Genomic DNA, 26001 nt, shown 5'->3' with positions numbered 1-26001 from the left:
AATGGCCAAATGGGTGAGGCAGTCAATAACTTGCCAGAAAACCCGAATCCAAAAACGCCACAACGTATTTTAGATATGTGTACGGGTTCTGGTTGTATCGCGATTGCTTTAGCTTATGCGTACCCAGATGCCGAAGTAGATGCAACAGATATTTCTAAAGAAGCTTTAGAAGTGGCTCAAATTAACTCGGAACACCACGACAAACAGTATCAAGTGGCTTTACTTGAGTCCGACTTGTTCTCCAAAATTCCTGCTGAAAATCAATACGATCTTATCGTGTCGAATCCCCCTTATGTGGATGCTGAAGACATGGCAGATTTACCTGAAGAATTCCATCATGAGCCAGAATTGGCACTGGCGGCAGGTCAGGATGGCTTAGATTTGGTTCGTAAAATGTTAGCTCAAGCGCCAGATTACTTAACTGAAGATGGTCTCATCGTGATTGAAGTGGGTAATTCTGATAATTCCTGGCAATAAGTGGTGACTGAGTTTGTTCCGGCGTTTCTTCTCAGCACTTGCCATATGTTTGTCTCGAAGCGCTGGTAGGGCCCAAAAGATAAGGAGACATGTAAAGTGCCCCATAAGGGCTACCTTTTTCTTTTTTTATTATTTTCTATTGACGTTCATAAGTGCCACTTGTGGTCTAAACTGAATAAATATTTTTGATTTTGATTTTGATTTTGATTTTGATATAAAACGCTTCAATAATAATTGGCAATTTTTTTTTGTAGTCTAGACGATATTACTTTTTTGCATCACTCTACAACAATTTTATTGCAGCTTTACCTAATTTTGAATTCGAAAGTGGTAAGGATAAATTACGGTACCTATTTTAAGTTTTGCAGTAGCAATTCCAGAGAGTGGTCTTATTCTACCCTCAATTCCAATCCCGTGGGGGTTGGGCAGAGTAGAATAATTAATTTGATATTGTTACGAGACTATTCCCACCTCTCGCTGCAACTCCTGTGTAGCCTGGATCTATAGCTTGACCGCCAGTAAAAACCAAACCAGTGAAGGTCAAGTTTATCCCGGGGGATAGTGGTGATAGGGGTACCTACTGAAGATACTGACCAATCCAGGACTCGAGGGCCTGGTCCACGGGTATCTCCGAGTCTGGTTTACGAAGCTGCACCACCAGGCCGGAGGTGTAGGCCATGATCAGTGTGGAGGAGGCCATGTGGACCGACGCTCCTGTGGTCACGAAGCACTGGAAACGAAGGGATTCTAATTTAGTAATGCTTGAACCATAACAACGCGTTGGTATGGTTTATATGTTATGGTTGGTATGGTTGGTTGGTATGGTATGGTGGTGGTTTGCACGCATTGCAACGCGTGCAGATGGCCATGACAATCATGACAGTGTGTTTGAATCTTAACTGTGTAGGTAAGTAAAATTCTTACAATGGAGAATCACTGATCTCAACGCAACATTTTCTATTCTCTTTTTTTGTTGTAAGGAAATGCAAAAGCTTAAAAACTTAGACCCATATGTAAAACTTTGTAGTAGGATCGTATAGAAAGCACATATGTTAACATGTCAACTGACGAACTGTCGGTGATAAGTCATGAATAATGAATTGAAAAAGACGATTTATTTAACTTTAGTGACAGTAAAGTTCTCCCATTTACAATTTTGCAACAAAAAAAGGGCAATATCCTAGTACTAAGTAATCCTACTAATATTATAAATGCGAAAGTTTGTGTGGATGTCTGGATGTTTGTTACTCTTTCACGCAAAAACTACTGAACGGATTTTTACATGCATACTATAGTAAAACCCATTTTAAAAGCCCTAATTATTACAGTCACAAATTATACTTAAGTAACGCCTGATACTGTTAATTATATTAAATTATAACTTGTACTGAACTAAGTGCTTCAGCACAAATAATTTCCGGTTTTTAAATTTTGTCAAATGGTAATTTAATTAGCAAGAGATAAATACTATACACATCCCTAATTTAAAATACAATACCAGTTTCATTAAATTACCTACTTTCTTAATCTTTGTTTAGAGACAAGCGTCTTCGATTGTCAAACAAATTAAGAATAGGATAAAAAACAGTTTAAAAACATACTCTTAGGTAGGCTCGTACTATTGTTATACTTACAAAACACCTCTATTTCACAGAATATTTTGCATATATTACAAGCGAGCAGATGGATCCAAGTCATCAAGAATTTTTTGAAATAATATGGATTTCTGCGTGAAATCAACATTAAAATGACAAAGAATTTGTTGTAGTGTCTCGTTTTTCAGACGTCACTGGTTAGATTTTTAAAATAAAATATTCTTTTTCAATTTCGTACCTACAATTGAAAAATTTATAAACGTCAGAAATTAGATAGTAAAGTAGTAATTTGCATTAATTCATAATTTGTTTAAAACTAATGGTTAAGAAGGCTTGTTGATATTTTATGAAATAACTAGCTTTCCGCCCGCGGCTTCGCCCGCGTTGAATTTTGTCTGTCACAGAAAAACTTTATCGCGCGCGTCCCTGTTTCAAAAACCGGGATAAAAACTATCCTATGTTCTTTCCCGGGACTCAAACTATCTCTATGCCAAATTTCATCAAAATCGGTTGCGAGGTTTAAGCGGGAAAGCGTAACAGACAGACAGACAGACAGAGTTACCTTCGCATTTATAATATTAGTTGGGATTAAGCATATCGTGGCCTACAATTAAGTATTTTTTATTAATGTTGAGGCATATACTTTTTTGAATGTCCTTAAATAAATAAATATACCTAAATAGGCTCTACATCAAGTTTTACCATGACAATAATTGTTAATCATGACCCTTCTTAGAAGTTCAATTTATCTCTACGTAACAAAATTTTGGACAAAAGGTGGACCGACGACATCATAAAGGTAGCAGGAAAGCGCTGGACGCTAACGAAATTATTTAATGCTGTAATTTAATTAGGCCCTAAACCCAAGACTATTTTTTGCCGAAAAAAATATCTGAATACTGAATATAAAATACTTATGTAAATACGAACATTCTATGAAAATACTGATAAATGGTCGTAGTTTAATAATCTCGTGGGTAGAAGTGTAAAATGAGGCAATCTACTTTTCCAAATCTTGCTCTACATTTATCTTTTTTTTTTTTTTTTTTTATGCTAGCCAAGGCAGGTATTTGACCGCAATCGCACCTGGTGTTAAGTGAGATGCAGTCTAGGATGGTACATATCTGCCCTGTAAGTGCCTATTCACTCTCGCCTTGAAAACGCCCGGATTATAGTGTTCAGGAAATACAGCAGCAGGCAGCGAATTCCAGTCCCTAGCTGTTCGCATTATAAAGGAGTCGTCGAAACGCTTAGTGCGAGCTGGTGGAATGTCGACAATGTAGGGATGGTACGCTAGCCTGCGTCTGGTTCCCCGGTGATGGAAAGGGGCTGGTGGAATTAAGTTATATAATTCCTTCGCACATTCTCCGAAGTGTAGCCTGTAGAAAACCGTTAGAGAAGCAACTTTACGGCGGTGGTCAAGTTCCTGGAGCGACGCTTCAACAAGGGTCGGGCTGTCGATTAGTCTCCTGGCACGCCTTTCCACCGAATCCAAAGCAGCCAAATATTTCTTGGCAGAGCCGTCCCAGAGGTGGCAGCAGTATTCCATGCAAGGTCGGATCTGTGCTTTATATAACTGCAGCCTTTGCTTATTGGAGAAGTACTGCCTTGCCCTCGAGAGGATACCAAGTTTTTTGGCAGCAGTTTTCGCTATGGATTCGATGTACTCGCCAAAGTTCAACTTGCTGGACATTTCGATACCCAAAAGTTGGAGTCGCTCGGTGATTTTAACAGGCACACCTCGGAATGTTGGAGCCAGACGAAATGGACTTCGTTTGGCGGAGAACAGACACGCCTGTGTTTTGGACGCGTTAAATTGGACCAGATTGGCATCGCCCCAATCAGAGACATCCTGAAGGGCCAAATTCAAGCGTTCGATCCGCTGGCTTTTGCGCTGGAAAGATATTTGGCTGTCACTGTTGTGTCATCTGCATACCCAAAGGTACCGGGTTTGAGCAGATCATTGATGTGCAGTAGAAACAGTGTTGCAGACAGCACCGATCCTTGAGGGACGCCAGCGTCAATAGGTTGCTGACTAGAAGTGTAGCCCTCAAGGACTACTCTTATTGATCGTCCCACAAGGAAATCGGAGATCCATTTGCATAAGCCAGCAGGGATTCCAAAAGATGGAAGCTTGTTTATTAGGCCAGACTGCCGTGCCGGTCGGAACGGCAAGGGCTTCTCCGTGTTTCTCAATGGCCTCGCTCCATAAGTGTGTGGCATACACGAGAAGATCGCCTGTAGAACGACCATACCGAAACCCATACTGACGGTCGCTAAGTAGGTCATTTTCTTCAAGGTATGACAGGAGTCGGCCATTGAGGACACGTTCCATTATCTTGCAGAGTATGGACGTAACAGAGATGGGTCTATAATTTGTTGGGTCAGCACGACTGCCCTTTTTAGGTACGGGCTGTACGTTTGCAAGCTTCCATGATCTAGGGACTAGTCCAGTCTCAGTCAGAGTCGATACAGGCGTGTCAGAATAGGAGAAATCTTTAATTTAACTATCTAAATGTAATGTAAATGTAAATAAGGGACGTCTTTTACTTACTTGTTTCACAAAAGGCGATACCATTTTGACATGGTGACTTCAACACCACCATTTTCACACTAATATTTTGATCTTGAAACGTTTTCAATGAACAATACTACAAAGATAATTCGTCTGTTTGTACGTATGAATTTTACATAAATTATATTAACTAAATTAAGTAAGTACGAGTACCTACTAATTTTGATAACATTCTAAGCCTTATTTTATTTAAATGATCAATTAATTCATTCTAAAATTAGCAATTGAGTAGGTACAAAGAGTATCTACATGGTTAAGCCTAGGCGCAGACCACCGATTTTTAGGTGGCTGATATGGGCCCGATTTTAATTTGTATAAAGAATCGGTCGATACCAAATCGGAGTAATGTGCGCACTTTCATTTCATATCATGTCCTTATTGATTAACAGCCCGACCCAACTATCGGCCGACAAAAAGGCTGTGGTCTGCGCTTAGGCTAAAATTACGGGTGATTTTTGTTAATAATTAAAATTTATTATTTTGGGGCGAGACCTTTGACTTTGCCCTGCAATGGGCTATTTAAATACCTGAAAAAACTTACTTTTCTTGCCTTCACTGTCATCATCATCATCATCTCAGCCATAGGACGTCCACTGCTGAACATAGGCCTCCGCCAATGCTTTCCATGTTTCCCGGTTGGTAGCGGCCTGCGTCCAGCGCCTTCCTGCTACCTTTATGATGTCGTCGGTCCACCTTGCCTTCACTGACTTCCTCCAAGCCGTTTGATCAGCTTGAGGAGTAGGCCTTTGCCTCTGGAAAGTTGGGCAGCTAGGTTCTGGAGTGGAGGCCTCGTACCGGAAAGCGCAGCGTAGGACGTCCACCCACAAGGTGCAACGACGACCTTATAAAGGTAGCAGGAAGGCGCTGAATGCAGGCCTCCACTAACCGGCCATTGTGGAAATCATTGGGGCAGACCTATGTTCAGCAGTGGACGTCCTATTCCTATGGCTGAAATGATGATGATAAAGTTAGACAAGGCCGTACTCTTGCAGTGCAGACTAGATGGCCTGATGATGATGATGATGAACCGTAAACGTAAAGTTGACAGATGGTATTTTTTAAAGAAGCAAAGTCACATGTAACCCTAGTCTTCCTACTACAATAACATTAAAGTGAGACGAATAGTTCTGTTCTGGTAATTTTACTATTATCTGTAAAACGGCATCTATTGTAAGCGTCTTAGAATTCAAAATACAGCGGTGTTGGTATTGTAAACAGCTATTCTGATTAGTTACACATTAATTGTGATGTATGCGAAGTAAGGTCAAAGCACCAATGATTGACATTATCAATTTTAGAGAAAAGTAAAAAACACCCATAAACACTCGTAAAAAAAAACAAATTTTTGGCACCAGCGTAGACTATCCTACAGAAAAGGTACCGTTTTAAGCAGCTGTTTTATGAAAAAAAATATTGAAAAAATTGGCTTTTTGTAAATCCACTATTAGTAAGGTTTAACAATTAATGCCTACTGAAAACGTTTGTGGAATAAAATCATACGAAATAAATATTATGATAATGTTTGTCACGACATTCTTAGGGTCACCTCACATGGGCATCACGCTACAGCCACAAACAACGCCACAAAAAGCTAGAAGCGGCTGCAAATGTAGCTAAAGCGCGCGATGGCCACTACTTGTGGCCGGTGGTGCATGGCGGTTACTTTTTAAACCCATGCAGGTTCACTGAGGCAAAATCAAAATTATCTTTATTCATATAGTCTAACTAAACAAATCGTCAAATTAACAACAAAACTTAAGGAGCCTATACATCAGGGGTGGTCGATCGCGACTATTAGTCCATCGATCGTAGCAAGGCAAAAAATACTACATGATTGTGTACTAAACTATGCTGTTTCATTTAAGATTTCAAGAAGTATGTAAGTGGTAGATCGCCCAGGGTTTTGTTAGTAAACAGTAGATCTTATGTCTAATCAAGTTGGCCACCCCTGCTATACATGTCTCATTCTTTTATTGCCCTACCAGCGTAGCCACAAAATATCATATTATGGAGAAAGAGGTATGACGGCCACCAGCGTCAACCATGTTCAGCGAGTCCATATAAGTATGTAAACTATAGGAAACCTGTGGCGGCGTTTTGTGGCTGTGGCGTGAAGCCGTGTGCGGCGACCCTTATGTATACCGTAGTCGCAAAATATCTTATAAACCGTAGTCGCAAAATATCTATAAAATAAAATACAATAGAAACTTTAATTATTTTACTGTATTTTCTTCATATAGGCCAGTCGTATTTATTTAAATAACATATAAAAATATCCTTGGGACATACACTAAAGAAACATGTGCATGATTGGTACATTTACTTTCTTGCCAATACCAATTAGGTAATTTTAAATCTGCGATGATGAGATGAGTGTGGAAGATGTCACGTCACAAGCAACAAACACGTGTATCGCCATTTTTAAAGCAAGTAAGTAACTATACGAGTAGCTATTGCACTAGATTAATTAGGAAAAACCTGGCATATCAGACTACATTTTGTCTCAAAATAGGTGCCTATACCGAAAATTCCATGTTTCCAGTTTCCATCCCCCTGGATGGAAACTGGAAACATGGAATTTTCGGAGATTATTTTATTTAGTAATCTACTATTATATTAATGTTGTTTGATAGAGCTCGTGAAGCCCTTTCAGGACCCAGTAAACAGTTTTCCGATATCTTGTATTAGTTTAGAAATAAATCGATGACACTTATCGTTTCCACCACCCTGTATATACAAGATTCTACGTGTTTATACGGAAGTGTTGTCGTCTGTACCTAATTGTTGAACAAAGCCGTCTTTAATTTATGTGTGCAGTTTGTTTTCATTTTTTTCTGAAACGAGTTTTACATCTTCATGTAAAATGAATGCATGCTCTTTAGCATAAAGTATCTGACTTTTATCAGACTCATTTACATGGGTTTTAAGCAGTCACAGAATTCCAAATAGTTTCGTCTCTTGAATTTTAACAAGTATTCATTCATAATAAAAACTGATAAGTAGTTACTTACACGTTAAATATACAGGATGGAAACGATAAGTGATCTCACTAGATTATTTAAAAACTATATGACGAGATCGAAAAACTGGTTACTGATCCTGAAAGTGCTTGACAATCTCTTTCAAACGGTATCAATAATAGGTCACAGAATAAACTGGATCTATCCGAAAATTCAATGTTTCCGAATAATCGAGTGAAACCACTTATCGTTTCCACCCTGTATGTTAAGAGTAAATTTTCAGTACTGGACTGAAGACTAGCCACCGCTGGACTTAGACCTCATTCTTGTCCTTTGAACTCATTCGTGACGTTGTAAAGGCTGTCAAATTCTGTTGTTTTGTATCGTAACTCTTTCTCAATTAAAAGCATAAAGTAACCTTTATGCTCCACCAGCTACTTAGTCTAATTTCTGCTCACCACCCAACTAATCTTGAACCAAAGTTTGAATGAATGACAGAAACTTCGCCTATTTGTACCCTGTTCTATATGCAGTGTTTCGTAACATTCGGGGCATCGGTGAACATGGGCGGCGCGACAATGGTGCTGGCCTACTCCACCGGACTGGTGCTGCAGCTCCGGAGACCTGGCTCCGAGATCCCTGTCAGCATCGCCGAGGAGTCCTGGATTGGTAAGAATAGGTTTTTGGTCGATAGGTCTACTCCTGCAACTCCTGGCATCTCCATTATATGCCATGATATATGTATAGGATGTACCTTCTCTTTATTCTTCTACGTGTAAGCGGAAACAAAAGGCTATTCTCATAGACATACTGAGCTGTGCTATACAGGGTTCAATCGGATCGATGGATTAAGGTCTTCGGTCCGTAGCAAGAAATATTAGGACTTCTTTTCCGACAGAGACAATCTATCTGAAATATTAAGACCTTATTCACTGCTCTTCCTCATTCTGCTACACCAATTTCATCTTTTTAATTTCTACCGTGTGTGAAATAACTACTTTTACAAAATAATAATCCAAAAACAATTTCTTTTCAGCCGCTATGCCAGCTGTATTCAGCTTACTAGGAAGCTGTTTGACAGCCATGGGGATGTCTCTGATCGGCCGCAGGTACACTCAGATCGCGAGCATCATTGTCGTGATCGTCGGCTGGCTTTTCATCGTATTCGCAAAGGACATCACTGTCATTCTCGTAGGACGCTTCTTCCACGGCATAGCAATGGGAGCCAGCATGCTATTGACTCCTATAATAAACGCTGAATACTCCAGCCCAAAATATCGAGGAACGTTTATGCCGGTCGCGAGTTTGCTGGCATCTCTTAACGTATTGATCTCACACAGCACTGCATTGTACTTGAGCTGGAGGACGAACGCTATAATTTGTACTGCCATAGCTATAGCCAATTTACTGATAGCTGTATGCTCTCCAGAATCTCCAAGTTGGTTAGCAGCTAGACGAAGGTACGATGACTGCAGACATGCCTTCCGGTGGCTGCGAGGTGACGACGAAGAAGAAGAATTGACCAATATGATCGACGCATGTGAAATGCTACACAAATCAAAAATAGAAAACGGCAAAGCTTCAAATATGACTATCGGAAAGAAGATTGCTGAGTTCAAAACGATAATGATGAAGAAGGAATTCTACAAACCAGTATTAATAATGTTTCACGTGTACACGGCGGGGTTATGGGCGGCAAGTTGGATTCTGTCAACATTCGTGTTTGATCTCATCCCTAGTGTGGTGGGGGAAGGTTACAATCACCACGCTCTGGGTTTGAATATCCACAGATTTGTAGGAGGTGTTGTAGCTATTTATTTCATAACGAAAATTAGAAGAAGAGTTTTATTTCTGGTGGTATCTGCTTTGACAGTGATAATTTTACTAGCCACTGCAGCGTTTACTTATGCAAAATCAATAGGCGTTTTGACGTCTGATTTACCAGCTTTAGGATTATTTTTACTGCATTTACACACGGTCGTTTTAGCTATTTGTATGATGCCTTTGCCGTTTATCATAGGTGGAGAAATATTCCCTTTGAGGTACAAAAGTTTTGGGAGTGGTGTGAGCAGCACATTCTTTTTTGTAGGCACAGCGATTCTGCTCAAGTCGTTCCCGTTTCTATTAAACAGCGTAGGAGTCCATGGAACATACACCATATATTCCTGTATAATATTATATTGTTTAGTGATATTGTATTTCTATTTACCGGAAACTAAAGATAAGACTTTGCAAGAGATAGAAGAAGAAATGATAGGCAAACCTTGCAGCTCGGACGAAATGAAATCAGTTCAGCAGACGTTATTAAATGAACCTGTAATCAACGAATAGTTATAGGTTAACTAGACTGATTAAATAATTTTCATGATATTGTCTTTTTGTTTGGTTCCTATTTAAATAATTTAGTATTAAATTCTTTTCACGTTCCTAAAGTGTACGTACAACTCGATCAAGAGAGAATATTCAGTTAAATCTTGTTACAGATGAACTACATTGAATCGCTTGTTCCGATTTTTGCCATGTTGGAAACTATGAAGTTGAACGATGGTGGCACCCACTTCTCAATGTGTTGCGTGGGACGGTTCAGTGTAGTTCATCTAAATTTTTTTTGACTTCAGAGAGTCGTTAGTTCAATGTTTGCTCCATAGATATTTATCAAAAAATCTGTTGTCAAGTTACAAGATGTAGCCTCTTTCTTTGGAACAATGACATCTTAGGGTCATTCCACCGGCCACGAAAATCACGTGTCCGGGGCCAAAAAGTACCCGAATATCATAATATTTTAGTAACAAATATTTTTATCTAATAGTATAACTTTGGTTCTTGTTGTTAAACCACAGAGATAGTTAATAATAGTTAATTAAGTAATTTAAAAAAAATCGTAAGTCGTCAAAAATTGATTACCACGACGTGTCCGCGCTCCCGATTTCAGAACAAATTTGCTCGTATAAATTAATCCGTTATTATTACCGCTTTCAATGCTTATGTAATCGATTACTGATTAAATAAACATTGATAAATTAAATACGATATAACTATATGACTAAAAGGTTTTGTAAAATAACTATTTGAAGTTGTGTCCGGGCGTTAACCGTGATTACCCCGACACGTCACTAATGTGCGCCTACGTCCCTAGCTACGCAATTTAGAAACGAGCTCTATCCTCCCCCGTGAACCTTTAGTGGTGGCCTGCGTGCCGAGGTGATCGGTAATGCAACTCGTCGCAGGATTTCGGAGTTATCGAGATAAGAATATGATTACCCCGACCTTGGTTCAGTGCACGATTGATTTACTCTATCCTGTTTTTTTAGGTTTCTTTACATGGAAAGTTCTTGAGAATGTACAGGAATAATGGTCCATGTAACCGCATTTTTGTGTATTAAAACATATGGGATTCAACTTACAGATTGGGCAGGGCTCAGGATAAACCTTAATTTTTTGACTACCCCGACCTTGATTACCCCGACTTTTGTCACCGAGTAATCAATAATACTGTAATTTTACTAATGAATGATTAACTAAATAACGTTTAATAAGCAAAATTACCCTTTACTAAAATGAAATCCTATCTCCTATTAATACATAATATTATCCCTCAAAATTGGCAAGACCCCTGGACTCGACCTTATCACCGCTGAAATGCTGTAAGCCGATGTAAACTCCGCCGTTAACGTCCTGACACCTGTCTTCGAAAACATCTGGATGGAAGAGGAACTCCCAGACGACTGGCATAAGGGGCTTCTAATTATTGTGCCGAAAAAAGGGTAAAGCAAGGGTATCAGTACCGGAAGACCCAAGAGATGCGATCTGGAGTGAGGAATTGCACACCGTTGGTGCAGAGGATGTCCAACGAGTCCACAATTTCACTTACCTCGGGAGCATCGTTTCAGAGCCTGGAGGTACCGAAGAGGACATCACTTCGCGCATTGCCAAGGCCAGAGCTACCTTCGCACAACTTCGAGCCGTATGGCAGTCACGGAAATTGACCCAAGCAAGATCAAAATATTCGGGTCCAACGTCAAACCAGTTCTGCTCTATGGGCGGGCGTGAAACGTGGAAGGTCACTAAGGTTATCTCGCACCAGCTGCAGATCTTCTTCAGCCGCTGTCTTCGCCGAATTCTCCAAAATCTTCAAACGACGAACTTTTGGAACGCTGCCACGAAATACCGATCGTTCAGCAGAATAAACGCTGCAAGTGGAACTGGATTGGCCACACTCTCCGAAGGGACCCCGATCACATCCCCAAGCAGGCTCTAGATTGGAACCCCCAGGGAAAATGCAAACGTGGTCGCGCCAAAAAAACATAGCGGCGCACTGTTCAGACTTGGAGCGAGATCAAACGCCAAGCTCAAGACCGAATGCGATGGAGGACTGTTGTGGATGCCTTCTGTCCTATATAGGAGACATAGGACATTGAGTCACTAATATTATATGTATAATGTATATTATGTATGTTTTTTACTCTTTTACGCAACAACTACTTAACAAATTTTGTTGAAACTTTACAATATTGTCGTTTATACATCAAAATAACAAATGGCTAGTTATAATAACATTTATTTTACCATAACTTAAAAAAAACCTTAGAAAATAAAATATTTTGTTTTATTTTTGATTACTCTGACTCCCAACTTTGATTACCCCGACCATGAAAATTTTGATGTCGCATAACTTTTTATTCCTGCTTGCTACATATGGGCCAATATAAAAAATATGCTCGTAATAATGTGTATTTTGAAATGTTTTACCTAAACTTACTCTAAATTCAAAAATAAAAAAGGTCGGGGTAATCAACAAAATAATCCAGATCCGGAGAATGACCGCTTAAGAGTATTCATAATTATGCAGCGTCTTTGTCTAGAAATTCCATTGTAAATTGTTTCAATGGAACACTATCGTGTATGGCAACAATAATGTACCAAGTATTAGTAGGTACCCTAAGTACCTAACTCATTAAGTTCATCAAACTTTTCTTAGGTACATATTATCTAAATATACTAGATGTTACCAATCCGTGCGATGTGGGAATCTTTGGGGGAGGCCTATGTTCAGCAGTGGACGTCCTGTGGCTGAAATGATGATGACTAGATGTTGGTTTTCAGCATAATCCCTCATATGTACCTATGTGAATATTTTTATGAATAAGTGGTTCTTTGAAGTGTATTGGTACCTTAAAATAAATATATGCATAATTCAATGTGATAGTAGGTGCGATTTTACAAAAGTGAAGGAATTTTGAATAACACATTTTAAACATCTGACAATCGCATTTTAGGTTTATTTACGTTTATTATTTCAACCTAACTAGAATAAGTTATTCATTAGAATATCACAATAATTTGTCAAATTATTTTATTATTGTCACATAGTATGAGTATCACAATATCAATAAACATATTTTGTCTTAACTTATTTGATCCCTTCTCATAACGCAATTATTACTAAGAAATATTAACAATCAAAACAAAATATACTACTAAGTTTGTACTAAAATATTAATTAAATAGTCAATAATTAAAATAAGTAAGTACCCTAAAATAACCGCCTAAGCACGTACGCACAGCAATGTTTTTGATAAACTCTACAGTTTACAAATCATATCTTTCAGTGCGGTTCCTCTTTGTAAGGAGTTATTGAAATGTTCTCGTAAAAGCTTATTTCTGCTAAAAAGTCGTTTACGTTCATTCATTGACATGATGTTTATTTCAATATGTGTTTATATTTACAGAAAAAATGATAAAATCACAAAAAGCTACATAGGTAAATAGTAGAGAAAGAGTCACTTTTTAAAACCTTTTATATCAAATCGTCATTGATTTTGGCATAAATTGTGCTTTATTTACATGTTGTTTAAAACATTGAAATCAACATCATGTAGTAGACGTCTTGTACTAAATAGTTTCAAATTAAATCTGTGTATACCTAATAAATATTCGATAAACCTTATTTGTAGAATTCGAATAAGTTACTTTTTCATGTCCAAAGATAACTTACATACAATGTTATTGTTAACAATATCAACAATAACTTAATACTTAAGTATAGCACCAAAACGCTAACTTGACTTACTCCAAATCCTTGACCAATCACCATTAAATTACAGGACTACTGCACCTCCTATCTCTATTATAGAGCTTCATCGAAGTCAGCGATTGCACCGACTTCATCTCCTCAGGAGACAGTGGTCTTCCTCTGAACTCATCCTCAATATCCTGAAGAGTCCTATCTTTCGTCTCGGGCAGAAAGATTCCTGCCATGATAAGGCAGTACCCAACAACTGCTGAATAAAGTAGATACGCTCCAGATAGACCCACGCTGCTTAAAAGCAAAGGCAGCGTCTTCACAGTGATGAAAAGGTTCGAAGAGAGGAACAACACACTGATCCCTCCAGCCAGACTTCTGTATTCCAGCGGGAACAGCTCTCCAGCAATGATAAAAGGCAATGGTACTGTCCCAGTTGCGATGGAGAACATGTGAACATGGATCAGGAAGATTCCAATGAATGGATGATTGAATGGGAGATTATAGTTGGCTTTTGCGTACACATACGCAGACGTGGATAGAAATGCGAATATGTTTATTCCAACAGTCGCGAAAAGCATTGTTCGTCTGTTAATCTTCTTAATAACAAACACGGCTACAGAATTAGAAATGATCCTTTGGATGTCCAAAGTGATGATCAGCAAGGATATGTTTGCGTCAGATCCTATCACATTTTCGAAGACGTCTCTCGTGTAAGCAGCCAGGATGTTCGCTCCAGCCCATTGACCTAACGTATAAATATGGACCATGATAAAAATGGGCTTGTAGAACTCCTTCTTCCTGATAGTAGCATTAAAATACGTCACGTTAGTCCTAAACTTCTTCATGAACGATTCGGATACATCAGCATCAATTTTGGATTCCTTAACAATTATGGCAGCTTCAATCATCTCTTTCAACTCCTCTTCTTCAACGTCACCTCGAAGCCATCTGAAGACTTTGCGACTTTCGTCATACCTTCCTTGGTCTGCCAACCAGCTGGGGGATTCTGGAGAGTAGATCACTATGATCAAGTCTACGAATGCTATGAAACAGCAGACGAGGGCTGTCTTCTGCCAACTTAAGAATGAACCCAGCGAGTGTACAATTAAAACTCCAGTGGCAATGGTCACGGATATGACGGTCAAGAAAGCTCCTCTGTTTTTGGGGCTGGTGTATTCGCCGATTAGTACTGGTCCGAGGGTGGCACTCATGCCCATGGAGATGCCTTGGAGGAATCTGGCGATGAGGAGAGAGGCCACGCTGTTTGCTGTGAGTACACATACCCACCCTACGATCATTGGCGTGATGCTGGCCAGGTTAGCAGTTCTCCTGCCGTACTTGGCCATTATTGTGGGCGCGATGAAGTTGCCGGCGACGAGCGCGAAGCCAAGGATCGATGCTGGAATGAAGGGAAGTGGAAATTATTTACATGGTTGAACTATACTAACACAAATCACAAATGGAAAATGAAGTTTTGTAAGAAGATGTTCACATTAAAACTTTGTAAAGGATCCAAAGTTATTCATCTTTTTAGAGGGTTTTAGAAAATCCTTTCAATATAATCTACGTTATAATAACTATTCTGTGAGCCTTTCAGACCAATCCACTCAGTGGTTAAAGCTGTGTGAGTCAGTCAGTAATCAGCCTTTTTTTAGCTACATAAATTATGCAGATGAAAAGTAGATTTGTATCAGTTCTGGCTCTTAAGCAGGGAGAGACAAACAAGCTGGTGCTCACCTATCCAAGAGCCCGAGGAGTCGTCAATAGGTATGAGGGAGTCAGGCAGCCGGAGCTGCGGCAACAAGATGGCCGCGAAGCCCATGACCAGGCCATGGCCGCCCAAGTTGAGGCACACCCCGGCCGAGACGAAGCACTGGAAATAGAAAAAGTATTTTATGTAGTGAGGTACCTATCGGAGGTATGTATGAAACCTATACCGCATTAACGCTGGCCCACATATTATTCTGAAGCAATGGTAGAGTTCAAGTAGTCTCCCAATGGGACGAAAAAACGCAAATGTAAAGACATTTACTTTTTATGAATTTGCTGTTAGATTTATGATAAAAGGTAGCATCGGGAACAATAAGTGGGAATACCCCATCTCCTGTGTAGCCAGGATCTAGGTACAGTCTGACCGCCAATAAAAACCTATCAGTGAAGGTCAAGCTGTTCACGGGAAAAAGTTAAACTGTCATTGGACCCGAAACAAAATTAGTCAGAAGAACATAGGTGTAGGAGAAGTTCGAGCTTAAAATGATTTAAGATTGACTGGCGCATCCATAAAATGCCCAAGGATTTTTTAGTATCAATTTATTTTTTAGGTTTATAATTAACTACTTTGAAATTAATTACACATGTTTTCACATTAATCCCAGTGAAAACTCAAATGCGCAAAAATTCTTCAATTAAGTTACATAATGCCTATAGCGGTATTTCTAAGAGGCTTCTGCCGTCAGCTCGTCGTATCTTATCAGATTGCTTTCGATAGTAGTCTCGTAAGTTATCTTATATTATAACAATAAAAGATAATACCTCTTATTCATAAAACTTTAAAACGTTTAAAGAAGCGTAAGTAAATAAATACTGTACGCATTCATGAAGTGTATTTACCATATTATTTAACATTTTTTTAATAATCTAGCTAGAACAGTGTTTTTCAACCTTTTCCATAACATTTTCCTTTTCCATAACATTTTCTGCCCCTACGGCTAAGATAGTTTTTTGGAACTGATAGCCATAGCCAACCACTCCCAGTTAGGTCAGTTTTAAGTTTAGAAATTCTGCGGACTTTAGGTCACCTACGAATCTCCTAATTTTTTGTTCAATAGGGGCTACATCAAGCATAGAACGCTCCATCGCCTTACTTTTAGGTTACTTGGATTCTCCTCAAATATTATGTGTTGGGGCAGAAAAGTTATCGAGTGGCGACCACGGGCTGGAAGACGTAGCGTGGACAGGCCTCCTACTAGATGGATCGACGATCTGGTAAAGGTCGCGGGAAGAGCCTGAATGCGGGCAGCGCAGGACCGTTCATTGTGGAAAACCTTGGGGGAGGCCTTTGTCCAGCAATGAACGTCATTTGGCTGAAACGAACGAACGAATGTGTTAGCTAGACCAATAAAAGCAATTAAAAACGTCATACCTACTGTGGAATTTTTCAAGTGGCTGTTGCACTTGTTGATCGTATCTACTATATCAGATTACCTTCGATAATGGTCACTATCAGCCTTGGACGAATAAACCACTGGACACGAAACCTACAAGATTTCTAAGGAAACACGATCAACCACTTTTTGCGGGGGGAGAGGTTTGACAATTGTCAAATAATGACATTTAGTGCTGGGAAAAGATCGTAAATTTTTATCGATAGTTATGTAAATGAATGAATGAATGAATCTAACGAGATAAATGAATCATGGATTGATTTAATATTGAAAGTTTCTTTAATTGAAAGACTATAATTAATAATTGTATCGTGTTTATTATAATGCCATTGGTAAATCATAGGTACAAATAATATTACAAATTATTCATATAGGTAGGTAACTAGGTGAAATATTTTTTGGCTGTGTTATCATTATCAAATTCGTAAAGCAATAAACAAGTAATATTCTGTTACGATCGACTGCTAACTAGCTTTTGGTCTCAACAAATGTTATAATCTGTCTCACGTCACGGACAAAAGTTTCATCAATAGCCTATTTCTATACATTTCATGAAACACAATTTGATAACATTATGACAATGTATTGCTTTGTAGCGCTTGCAGTACGGATGCACTATCTGAGAATATTTAATTCTTATCTAATGTTGTTGATATTCTTATGTTTAGGTCATTCGAGAAGACCTCCTAGTACTTATTTCAGTTTTGAAGACGTCGGTATATCCTAACTTCATTGATTCCAGAGCAATTTCGCGTTTCCGCTGTAAGCTGGATATTATCTTTGGTCGAAGATGTGTACACAGGGTACCTATCCTGTTGATGAGGGGTATTTCTTTTAGGGTTTTGTGCAGAATCGCGGAATATCCTGTCTCCTTGTTTTGCTTTCATAGATCGTTTCCTTTAAGTCTTAGAGTGGGTGCTTGTGCTTCCTCCTGAATAATGAGGTCTAAATGTCTGAGATTCAGAAAGAAGTCAAGTGATGCCGATAGAGTGGTTCTCATACAACCCATGGCCGCTATGTTTGCTAGGCACTATGCATGTTGTCGATATGACTTGCCCAGTTCAATTTATTGTCAAGGGAGATGCTCAGATATTTCACCTGTGTTGGTTTTGTTTTGAAAAGTTCAGTGGCCTAATTCACGTATCTTGACAGTCAAGATCTCTCTGATGTTCAGAAGTCGTCCCATTGAAAAACAGTTGATGACAGGATGGACCAAATCAAGTTCCAACCACCCCGGTATTTCACTAAACGTGAGGGGATGACACAGATCTAAAAGGTTCCACCTCGGTATTGCATACCGAAAATAAAACCTGTTAATGAAATAAAAAATAATAATTGTAGTCATTTGGCGTATTTTTGTGATGACATTATTAATATTTAGATGCAATGAAAAGTTTAAATTGTATGTTCCATCTGTGTGGATCTCATCATCTTTTGTTTCATGTGACTAAAATAAAGCCAAAAAATCAATCAACATCAAAAATATTTTATTCAAATTTGACCAGTATTTTGATGTACAACATATTTCAAAAAAGGTGTAATTATTACTTACATTTACTGGTGTGCTTGTTTTGTATGTTCCATCTATGTCTATCTCATAATCTTTTGTTTCATGTGACTAAAATTATCAAAACAAAAAAATCTATCAAAATCTAAAATTAATTTGAATAATTTCAGTTTCAGTTTGTTTGGTATATCGATAAACTTATCGACATTTTTCAAGCCCTTTACGTCATAAAAAATGAGATGTGAATGAATGAATGAAACCTATAATCCAACCAAATTAAATATGCTACATGTTTTAAGCATTTACATGTACAATGAGTACTTTTTAAAATGACGTAATCATATTTTGTTTACATATCAAATTTTATTTATTTTACGAAAAAATAGCTACTATAATAGATTTAAAATGTACTTACGCGTGATAAGAAACATTTCTTGTGTGACAGGAATAATTTTTGCAATAAAGTACGGCGCATTTACCCATTTTTCGTGATATTTTTACTCTTCGAGAGCTGGCGTCATACTGACAAAGTGACAACCTGACAACATTTACCATGGCTAATTTAGCCATGGTAAGTGCTAGCGGGGTAAAGACGAAAACGTCACTCGTTACGCGTCCAGTGGTTTATTCGTCCAAGCTATCAGCACAACAATTAAAGATAAAATAACATTGATCTACATAACACTTCCTTGTCCTTGACTTGTAATCCCTCGGGAATTTGCAGTGCGTATTGCGACTTGCATTGTATTTATTTATTTTGAATAGGTAAAAAATATCTTATGGGGACAGCAGAACATAAGTATAGGTTTAGCTTTAGAGCGGCACGAGGGTGTTTTGGGGGCGTCAAACGTCATAGTTGACGTGACAATAGTAACTGATTTTCTTGCGCTGCTTCTTCTCAGCATTGGCCCATTGTCCTGAAGCAGTGGTGGGGTTAATACTAGGACGTGTAAAAGTGCTTTTTTAAAGCCTATTTGCAGAAATAAATGAGTTATGAGTTTTCATAATATTTCAATGTCACCCCTCCCCTCCCTCTCAGGCACTGACTGAGTAAACCCAAGCGCTAGATCTATTCGAATTCATAAGCGATGTTTGATGAAACCGGTAACTCGAAAAAGTAAATTAAGTAAATCTTGTACAAGATTTACTACCTATCATTGTTTTGCTTGTGTAATGACTATGACCAGATCAATATCTTTACAGAGTCGGTCTTCAAAACGTTCCGGGATCAATTTAAAGTACAACCCGTCAAGTTAACTGCGCACTTGGTTGCCGTGACGTCACATCGACGCTCTGATACGGACGGGGCGAACGCAGAAAGGTGTGCGAGTGAGCGCGNTTACAAAGATAATACGATAGAGAATAATACAAAGTAATAAAAACCACCGGTTATAGGGGCATTTTTTGGAGAAATTTATCAAATAACCAAAAAAACACAAATTTTAAAGCGGATTTTGTTCAAAAAGTATCATTTTTTTATTATTTGTTGGCCTTTTTGTGTATTTTATGTATTTTTTTAGTATTGCCTGTTATTTAGTATTATTACTGTTTTTATTTTATCAAGATAATTACGTAGCCATACCCTTAGAAGATCGCTGAGGTTGCAGCCGCGCGCTCTGTATGAAAATACCTAAGTGTCGATATTGCAATTTGGCGCTGTGACGCAAATCTATTTCCTTTCAATATTGTTTAATTTAATTTGTCATTCCATAATCCGACTTCGATTAGGTTTCATCTCTTAGAAAGTAATTTCATGTAATTTTTTATTTCTTTTAATAAATTTNCGCATATCCCGGGCACGGGAGCGGTGCCTTACAACCACTGCCTCCCGCCCGTACAGATGGCTTGAAAACGCAGAAGTAAAACACGATAAAACTGTCTAGCTAGATCTGTACCTACAGGCAGGTTAAGCTACCATTATCTTATGACAAAGTTCTAACATTTCACTCATGCGAACTCACGATCATCATCATGTGTAAACTAAATACTAGACTTGGAATTTAAAAAATGGGAGAATCAAAGCAACCATTTATTGAACAGGTCACTGAGACAAAAAATAATCACGTTTGAGTGCTGATATTAATGAATGAAAATACATCAGTGAGAAAAACCAAAAAATGTACTTACTTTATGTTGCTGACTTCCTTCTCCAAATAAGTGACACAGTCGTCGAGAGGCGACTGCCTTGGAGACCAGGTGTGGTTCGATACTGGGGGCGGCGGCACAGGGTCTGTCTGCCGCGCGTGTGTAGGGGAGGTGGATGATCGAGACTGAAACACGAAGTTATTATGCACTTTATTTCTAGTACATATCTTTTATTTTTAGCAGCGTAGGACGTCCACCTACAAGGTGGACCGATGACCTCACAAAGGTAGTAAGAAGGCGCTGGATGCAGGCCGCCACCAACCGGCCATTGTAGAATTCATTGGGGGAGACCTATGTTCAGTAGTGGACGTCCTATGAATGAAATTAAGTATGATGATGATGATCTTTTATTTTTACTCGCATCCTCTTCTTTTTGTTTTTGTGTAGGGTATTATTACAGCCCAGCCTAGTGTAAGATTGTCCATCTTCCTTCAGAGTAAGAGTAGTAAATGTACCTTGCTATACTGCGGGCAGTCTTTGGCGTGTGTCTCCTTGTGCTTGCGCTGTATCCACGCGCCGCAGCGCAGCGGGCACTGCTCCAGGATACTACCGCATAGCTTCAAGTGGCTCTGAGAAGGGTACGAAAGCATTATAAATAGAAATATACGATTTACGATGGACCGACGACATCGTAAAGGTAGCAGGGAAGCGCTGGATGCAGGCCGCTACCAATCGATCAACGTGGAAAGCATTAGGGAAGGCCTATGTTCAGCAGTGGACGTCCTATACTTAGCTGAAATGATGATGATGTGATGATACGATTTTTGTCTTTAAGATGTTAGCTGGTTCGGTTTCAGCTCGGCGACATCAGCGACCAAGATGTAGGATTTGGCCATAGAAAGGTTGCAGTGGTGGAAATGAGAGGTTTGATTAGTAGTAAGATGTCAAGCCATAAGACATTTAATGGTCTGATCTGTAGTTTTTTCCAGTCCCATCATATTTCTGCTCTAGGAATAATGAATTTATTTTTTTCTGCTCAACGATATTTTTTTCAAACGGATCATCTAGCAAAAATATTGATGATTGGTTAACCTTGGATCAGATAACACATTCCACGGCTGATAATACAATCGCACTGAAGCCGATACAACAACATAATCTGCGATGAGCGATTGAATTAGATGTTAGGAACTAGAGATGAAACGGATAGTTGTTTGGCCGGATACCGGATACCGGATATCCGGCCAGCTGTTAGGCCGGATAGCCGGATATCCGGCGGCCGGATAGTTGGCCCATTGTCTCGTTTCATGTCGTGACGAGTTTAGCGCCGCACAGGTGCTTCGAAAGCGATCAGTGGGTCTATTAGTAGACTAGACTAGTCACACTTTTCGAAAATCGAATCTGTCAGAATAGAATGTCAGATTTTGCCACTTGTCTAGGGTGCAGATCAATTCGAGCGATTTCGTTTGCTATCGTGAGTGTGTGATTGAATAGCGAAAATTAAATTAGTTTACTTGCTGCGTAATCTGACTGAACTATATGCATCATGTCATCAAACCATCAGTGAAAAAAAGATCGCCTTTTTTATTTGGCAATATTTCGACATTAACAGATATTATTTACTACAGGGTGGCCCAGAAGAAAATTCACTTTTGAAAATTTAATGAAACGAAAACTGTACATTTTTGTAGAACTTTAACTATTGCAATTTAAAGGAAATTTAGTGCAATTAATTTTAAAATTTACTTCCTTTAAATAAATTTATAGCTACATCAAAATTTTGGAAAACTTTAGTTAGAGTTACCTCGAAATGGATTCAGGATGGATGAATGCTGCAGAGTTTTTGGATTATTAGAGTATACTCTGCTCATAAGGTAACCCCGCAAAAAGAAGTCTGCTGGAATGAGATTAGCGCTTTTTAGAGGCAGTGAGATTTCATCCCTGCTTAATTGGTTTGTTGCATTGAAGGGATGATTAATTTTTGATAATGCTATACTGGTAGGCTGAAAAGCTTTTTGATTTTTAAAGCTGCAAGATTCGCTAGGCTATGACCGGAGCACTTGGTTTCACCAAGACGATGGGGCTACGTGTCACACTTCAAATTAGAGCATTTAGATGGTAAAAGACATGTTCCCACAAAAAATAATTTCAGGCAGGGGTGACATCTCCTGGCCACCAGGAAGCCCTGATCTCACTCCAGAAAATACTTTTTTGTGGTGTTACATTAAGAATAGAGTATACTTTTATAATCCAACAAACATGCAGCAACTGAGCATTCAGCAAAAAATTTTAAATAGGTTTCGAGGTAATTCTAACGAACGCATTTCAAGATTTTGATGTATGTTGATCGAATGTTGTAAGCGTCAAGGAAATCTCCTGGGCGATGTAGTTTAATAAAGGTAAATTTAAAAATAAATTGCTTTAAATTTCCTTCAAATTGCAATAGTTAAAGTTCTATTAAAATGTACAGTTTTCGTTTCCTTCAATTTTCAAAAGTGAATTTTCTTCTGGGCCACCCTGTATTTATGTATTCGTCATTAGATTGAATAGCCCAGAAAAAAAAACTAGTTTTTTGAAAGGCTTTTTGAAGAATAGCTTTTTTTAACTTTTTGGACTTTAAATAAAAGCCGTCATTATTATAACCTCGTAAGACCGAAGAGTAAATTTTGTCGACTTCTAAGTATCGCCGAATGTGCTTTCAGAAGAACGAATAATTTGTAGTAGTAAACGCCGAGCACTTCGAGTAAAAAAAATTCTATGTTAGAGATTTTCTTTTGCGTTCATATTTTCAGGGGCCCTATATAATAGTGCATAGAGCTTATTTTAGGTGAAAATTAATAAAAAAATGTTTTCTCTTAAAAGAACATTCGGTATTACAGACTTTAAAAAGAAAAAGNTTAGTATCGCCTGTTATTTAGCATTATTACTGTTTTTATTTTATCAGGATATACCGCTTAGTTTAAAAGTTATTACGTTTTCTTTACAATAAGTAATTGGTAGAAAAAAAATTCTATAAAAAATTTAAAAAAAATCTCAAAAAATTTTTGACTTCTTTTTTGTCGATAAAAATAGGTCTAGTTTCATCTATTTTCATATGTACACTTTAACGTGACTCACACTGTATACTATTTTTGATCTCAATACTCAATACTCAATATTTGAAATTATTTCTGTAACAGGCCGATTGCAAGCGCAACAAGTTAAAAACACCCTAACTTCCAAATCCTCTTAGGTTATTTTGATTAATTTCGTTGCGGACCCAATGACAATTTAACTTTTCCCCGGGACAAACTAGACTGATTGGGTTTAAATATTGGCGGTCAAGCTGTAGATCCTGGCTACACAAGAGTTGCAGTGGTGGAAATGAGAGGTGGAAATAGCCCGAAGTTATACATTATAGCGCTATTGTGATTGGTGCTTTCTAGGTACTTATTGAATGAAATATTTTTGTACCAGCTCGACAAAGCATAATAAATAAAAGAAACTGCACGTGCCATGTTGTCACAGCGCAAAAAGTCCTTTAATCTTAAAAGTATTAAGTAACTTATTGCTGCCATATTTAAGATAAGTCACTTGATAAAATATAAGTGGTTTACAACCGACAAAGCAAGCAAACAATGTTATCTTGCATTTACTTTAGACCTAAAACTAAGAAGGACATCATCATCATTATTTTAGCCTTAGGACGTCCACTGCTGTACAAAGGCCTCTCCCAATGACTTCCACAATGATCGGTTGGCAGCGGCCTGCATCCAGCGCCTTCCTGCTACCTTTATGAGGTCATCGGTCCACCTTGTCGGTGGTTTATTATGCATTTAGACGTCGGTTTCTTTAATTTTTGTTTTCTTAGGTACTTCTTTTTAGCTTTATTTAATTCTTATCAAGGTGAGGTAAATACTTGACAATTATGATTTGTAGTTATGATTACTATAGGAAAGTATGTAATTAATTAAAAAAATGGTATTGTGAAGTATAAATTGAAAAACATGAATTAAACAATTTACATAATATCTACTATCCACATAATACCTTAAAAATTTAACAAACAGCATTATTTACACAATATTTTATCATTTTAGATAATCATAAACGTACAAAGGTGTCAGCAGTCGAATCGTGAATTTAAATTATCACGCATGACACTGAAATCACATGTTTTTCATTATTTCACACTATTCTTAAGTTTGTTTAATTAGCACCTACTTAAAACATGAAAACTACTCAAATATTTAAAATTCCTAATCACAAAACGTTATTATAAGTATTTCCATTTTCGAATCGCAGTAACACCGCTTCGCGCCAAAATAAAAACAAAAAACAGTCGCGTACCTGTTTCTTGAAAGGCGTGATCCACCCCGCTTCACCCCCCATGTTCGATCCACCACCATCCGCACCAGTCGACCGACTGATCGGTCGATAACAAACACTCACAGATTATTCACAATCTCGAGATTCGATAGACATCGACTGCAACTGTCACATGTTGTGGCACAAAAATAAACACGTTTGCTTACAGTTAGGGATAACAACGTCACGTCTCGCTCACACATTCATTGCCTGTAAGGCGACTAAAAATGTAGACTTTGGTTCGTGACGTAATATCGTGACGTTTTGCCGCGCCCACGTGCTACGCCCAAGCTTGGGCAAATAAGCCAATTGTGCTGAAGTAAGCAACACACGTTGGCTCTACATTTACTACAGTGCGTATAATTTAACCCCCTTCTTTCTTTCCCCTCGCCTTTGAACATGGCGCAAGCTGACACACCGCGCGGGTTGTCTATACAATGTTACGTCACGTCCAACGTCTGTCCAAGATCGATGCAGACATTGGCGTATTGGCTCCAAGTCTTGGTGCAAACATCAGCATTAGCCGATCACGGAACGACAAATGCAGTAAACGTGCGCCCAGTGGGTCATAGCGTGTTAAATATTTACCAGGAATTTTTATCAATTGACCCATAATATTAGTCATTATAGATAATGGATGGATTCAATTACATTAGGTACAGTGTAAGCGTGTAAGGCACATTATGGATTTTTTTACCCTATTAGTAATTCAAATTAAAAAGCACGGCAAAATTTCTAATGTAATGTACAGTCACGGAATGAAAAGGTTCGTCAGTTTTCAAATTGATTCCTTCAACGAATGGCGAGCACATATTATTACCTTTTGAAACTATTTTGTTGCAGAATAATCTCGAGTTAGAGAAAATAATCTTTAACTGTTCGTCAGTAAAGTTCAAAATTATTCAGATCAAAGTTTGACGATTTATCTTGTCAAGAAGATTATTATGATTGATAAACTAAAACCTTCTTGTTGGTTCAACCTGCCATTATTATTTCTTTTAAATAAAAAAAACTATTGTCAATTGGTCAATGTCATCATTGCATTGCACTGATGGGATAGAAAAATAAACAAGCAAAACCTTATTCGTTAGCAAACGTCATATTTATTTAAATGTTAGCAGCACTGTTATGTTGGCAGGTTTGACTCTCACAGCACCTAGTGCAAGCGAAAACCGACACTAAGGTGACGAACCTTTTCATTCCGCGACTGTACAACCCGGTCGAGTTAAATGCGCACTTGGCAGCCGTGACGTCACATCAACGCTT

General features: G+C 38.3%; 4 protein-coding genes across 6 annotated transcripts in view; 2 read left to right on the top strand and 2 right to left on the bottom strand.

Moving 5' to 3' along the window:
- The window catches only part of LOC114365922 (facilitated trehalose transporter Tret1-like), a 56409-nt gene that overhangs the window by 4716 nt on the left and 25692 nt on the right, over positions 1 to 26001 (bottom strand). Inside the window, exons 1-2 of one of the 3 annotated variants that reach the window (XM_028322641.1) lie at positions 4627 to 4809; positions 1072 to 1207 (exon numbers count right to left, since the gene is read on the bottom strand). In XM_028322641.1, the coding sequence (XP_028178442.1) occupies positions 1072 to 1207; positions 4627 to 4650 (160 nt within the window). In that variant the 5' untranslated portion in view covers positions 4651 to 4809. Of the gene's footprint in view, positions 1 to 1071; positions 1208 to 1401; positions 1435 to 4626; positions 4810 to 26001 lie in introns of those variants that run through there. The other 2 variants (XM_028322643.1, XM_028322642.1) reach the window with 2 other exon arrangements.
- The window catches only part of LOC114365923 (facilitated trehalose transporter Tret1-2 homolog), a 96500-nt gene that overhangs the window by 56741 nt on the left and 13758 nt on the right, over positions 1 to 26001 (top strand). The window lies entirely within an intron of this gene.
- On the top strand, positions 6872 to 12967 carry LOC114365921 (facilitated trehalose transporter Tret1-like). Its single transcript, XM_028322640.1, has 4 exons — positions 6872 to 7077; positions 8141 to 8276; positions 8644 to 10325; positions 12438 to 12967. The coding sequence occupies exons 1-3, from the start codon at positions 7030 to 7032 to the stop codon at positions 9936 to 9938; spliced, it is 1479 nt and encodes a 492-aa protein (XP_028178441.1). The 5' UTR covers positions 6872 to 7029; the 3' UTR covers positions 9939 to 10325; positions 12438 to 12967.
- On the bottom strand, positions 13191 to 25257 carry LOC114365920 (facilitated trehalose transporter Tret1-like). The gene is made up of 3 exons (XM_028322639.1): positions 24718 to 25257; positions 15370 to 15505; positions 13191 to 15031 (listed from the first exon to the last, which is right to left on the bottom strand). Exons 1-3 carry the CDS (start codon positions 24757 to 24759, stop codon positions 13701 to 13703), a joined length of 1509 nt encoding a protein of 502 aa, XP_028178440.1. The 5' UTR covers positions 24760 to 25257; the 3' UTR covers positions 13191 to 13700.

The sequence above is a fragment of the Ostrinia furnacalis genome, unplaced genomic scaffold (assembly GCF_004193835.3).
Source record: "Ostrinia furnacalis isolate ACB-3 unplaced genomic scaffold, ASM419383v2 OfSCF7680, whole genome shotgun sequence".
Lineage (NCBI taxonomy): Eukaryota > Metazoa > Arthropoda > Insecta > Lepidoptera > Crambidae > Ostrinia > Ostrinia furnacalis.
Note: the sequence above shows the minus strand (reverse complement) of the source record. Positions and strands in the feature narration are given on the sequence as shown.

Bases quoted from the DNA above. Each gene is read 5' to 3' on its own strand.
- LOC114365921 (XM_028322640.1), top strand. From the start codon at position 7,030: ATGTCACGTCACAAGCAACAAACACGTGTATCGCCATTTTTAAAGCAA. The intron at 7,078-8,140 runs GTAAGTAACTAT...TTCTATATGCAG, and splicing joins TATCGCCATTTTTAAAGCAA to TGTTTCGTAACATTCGGGGC. The intron at 8,277-8,643 runs GTAAGAATAGGT...ATTTCTTTTCAG, and splicing joins CGCCGAGGAGTCCTGGATTG to CCGCTATGCCAGCTGTATTC.
- LOC114365920 (XM_028322639.1), bottom strand. From the start codon at position 24,759: ATGGGGGGTGAAGCGGGGTGGATCACGCCTTTCAAGAAACAG. The intron at 15,506-24,717 runs GTACGCGACTGT...TTCTATTTCCAG, and splicing joins TCACGCCTTTCAAGAAACAG to TGCTTCGTCTCGGCCGGGGT. The intron at 15,032-15,369 runs GTGAGCACCAGC...CCTTCATTCCAG, and splicing joins CTCCTCGGGCTCTTGGATAG to CATCGATCCTTGGCTTCGCG.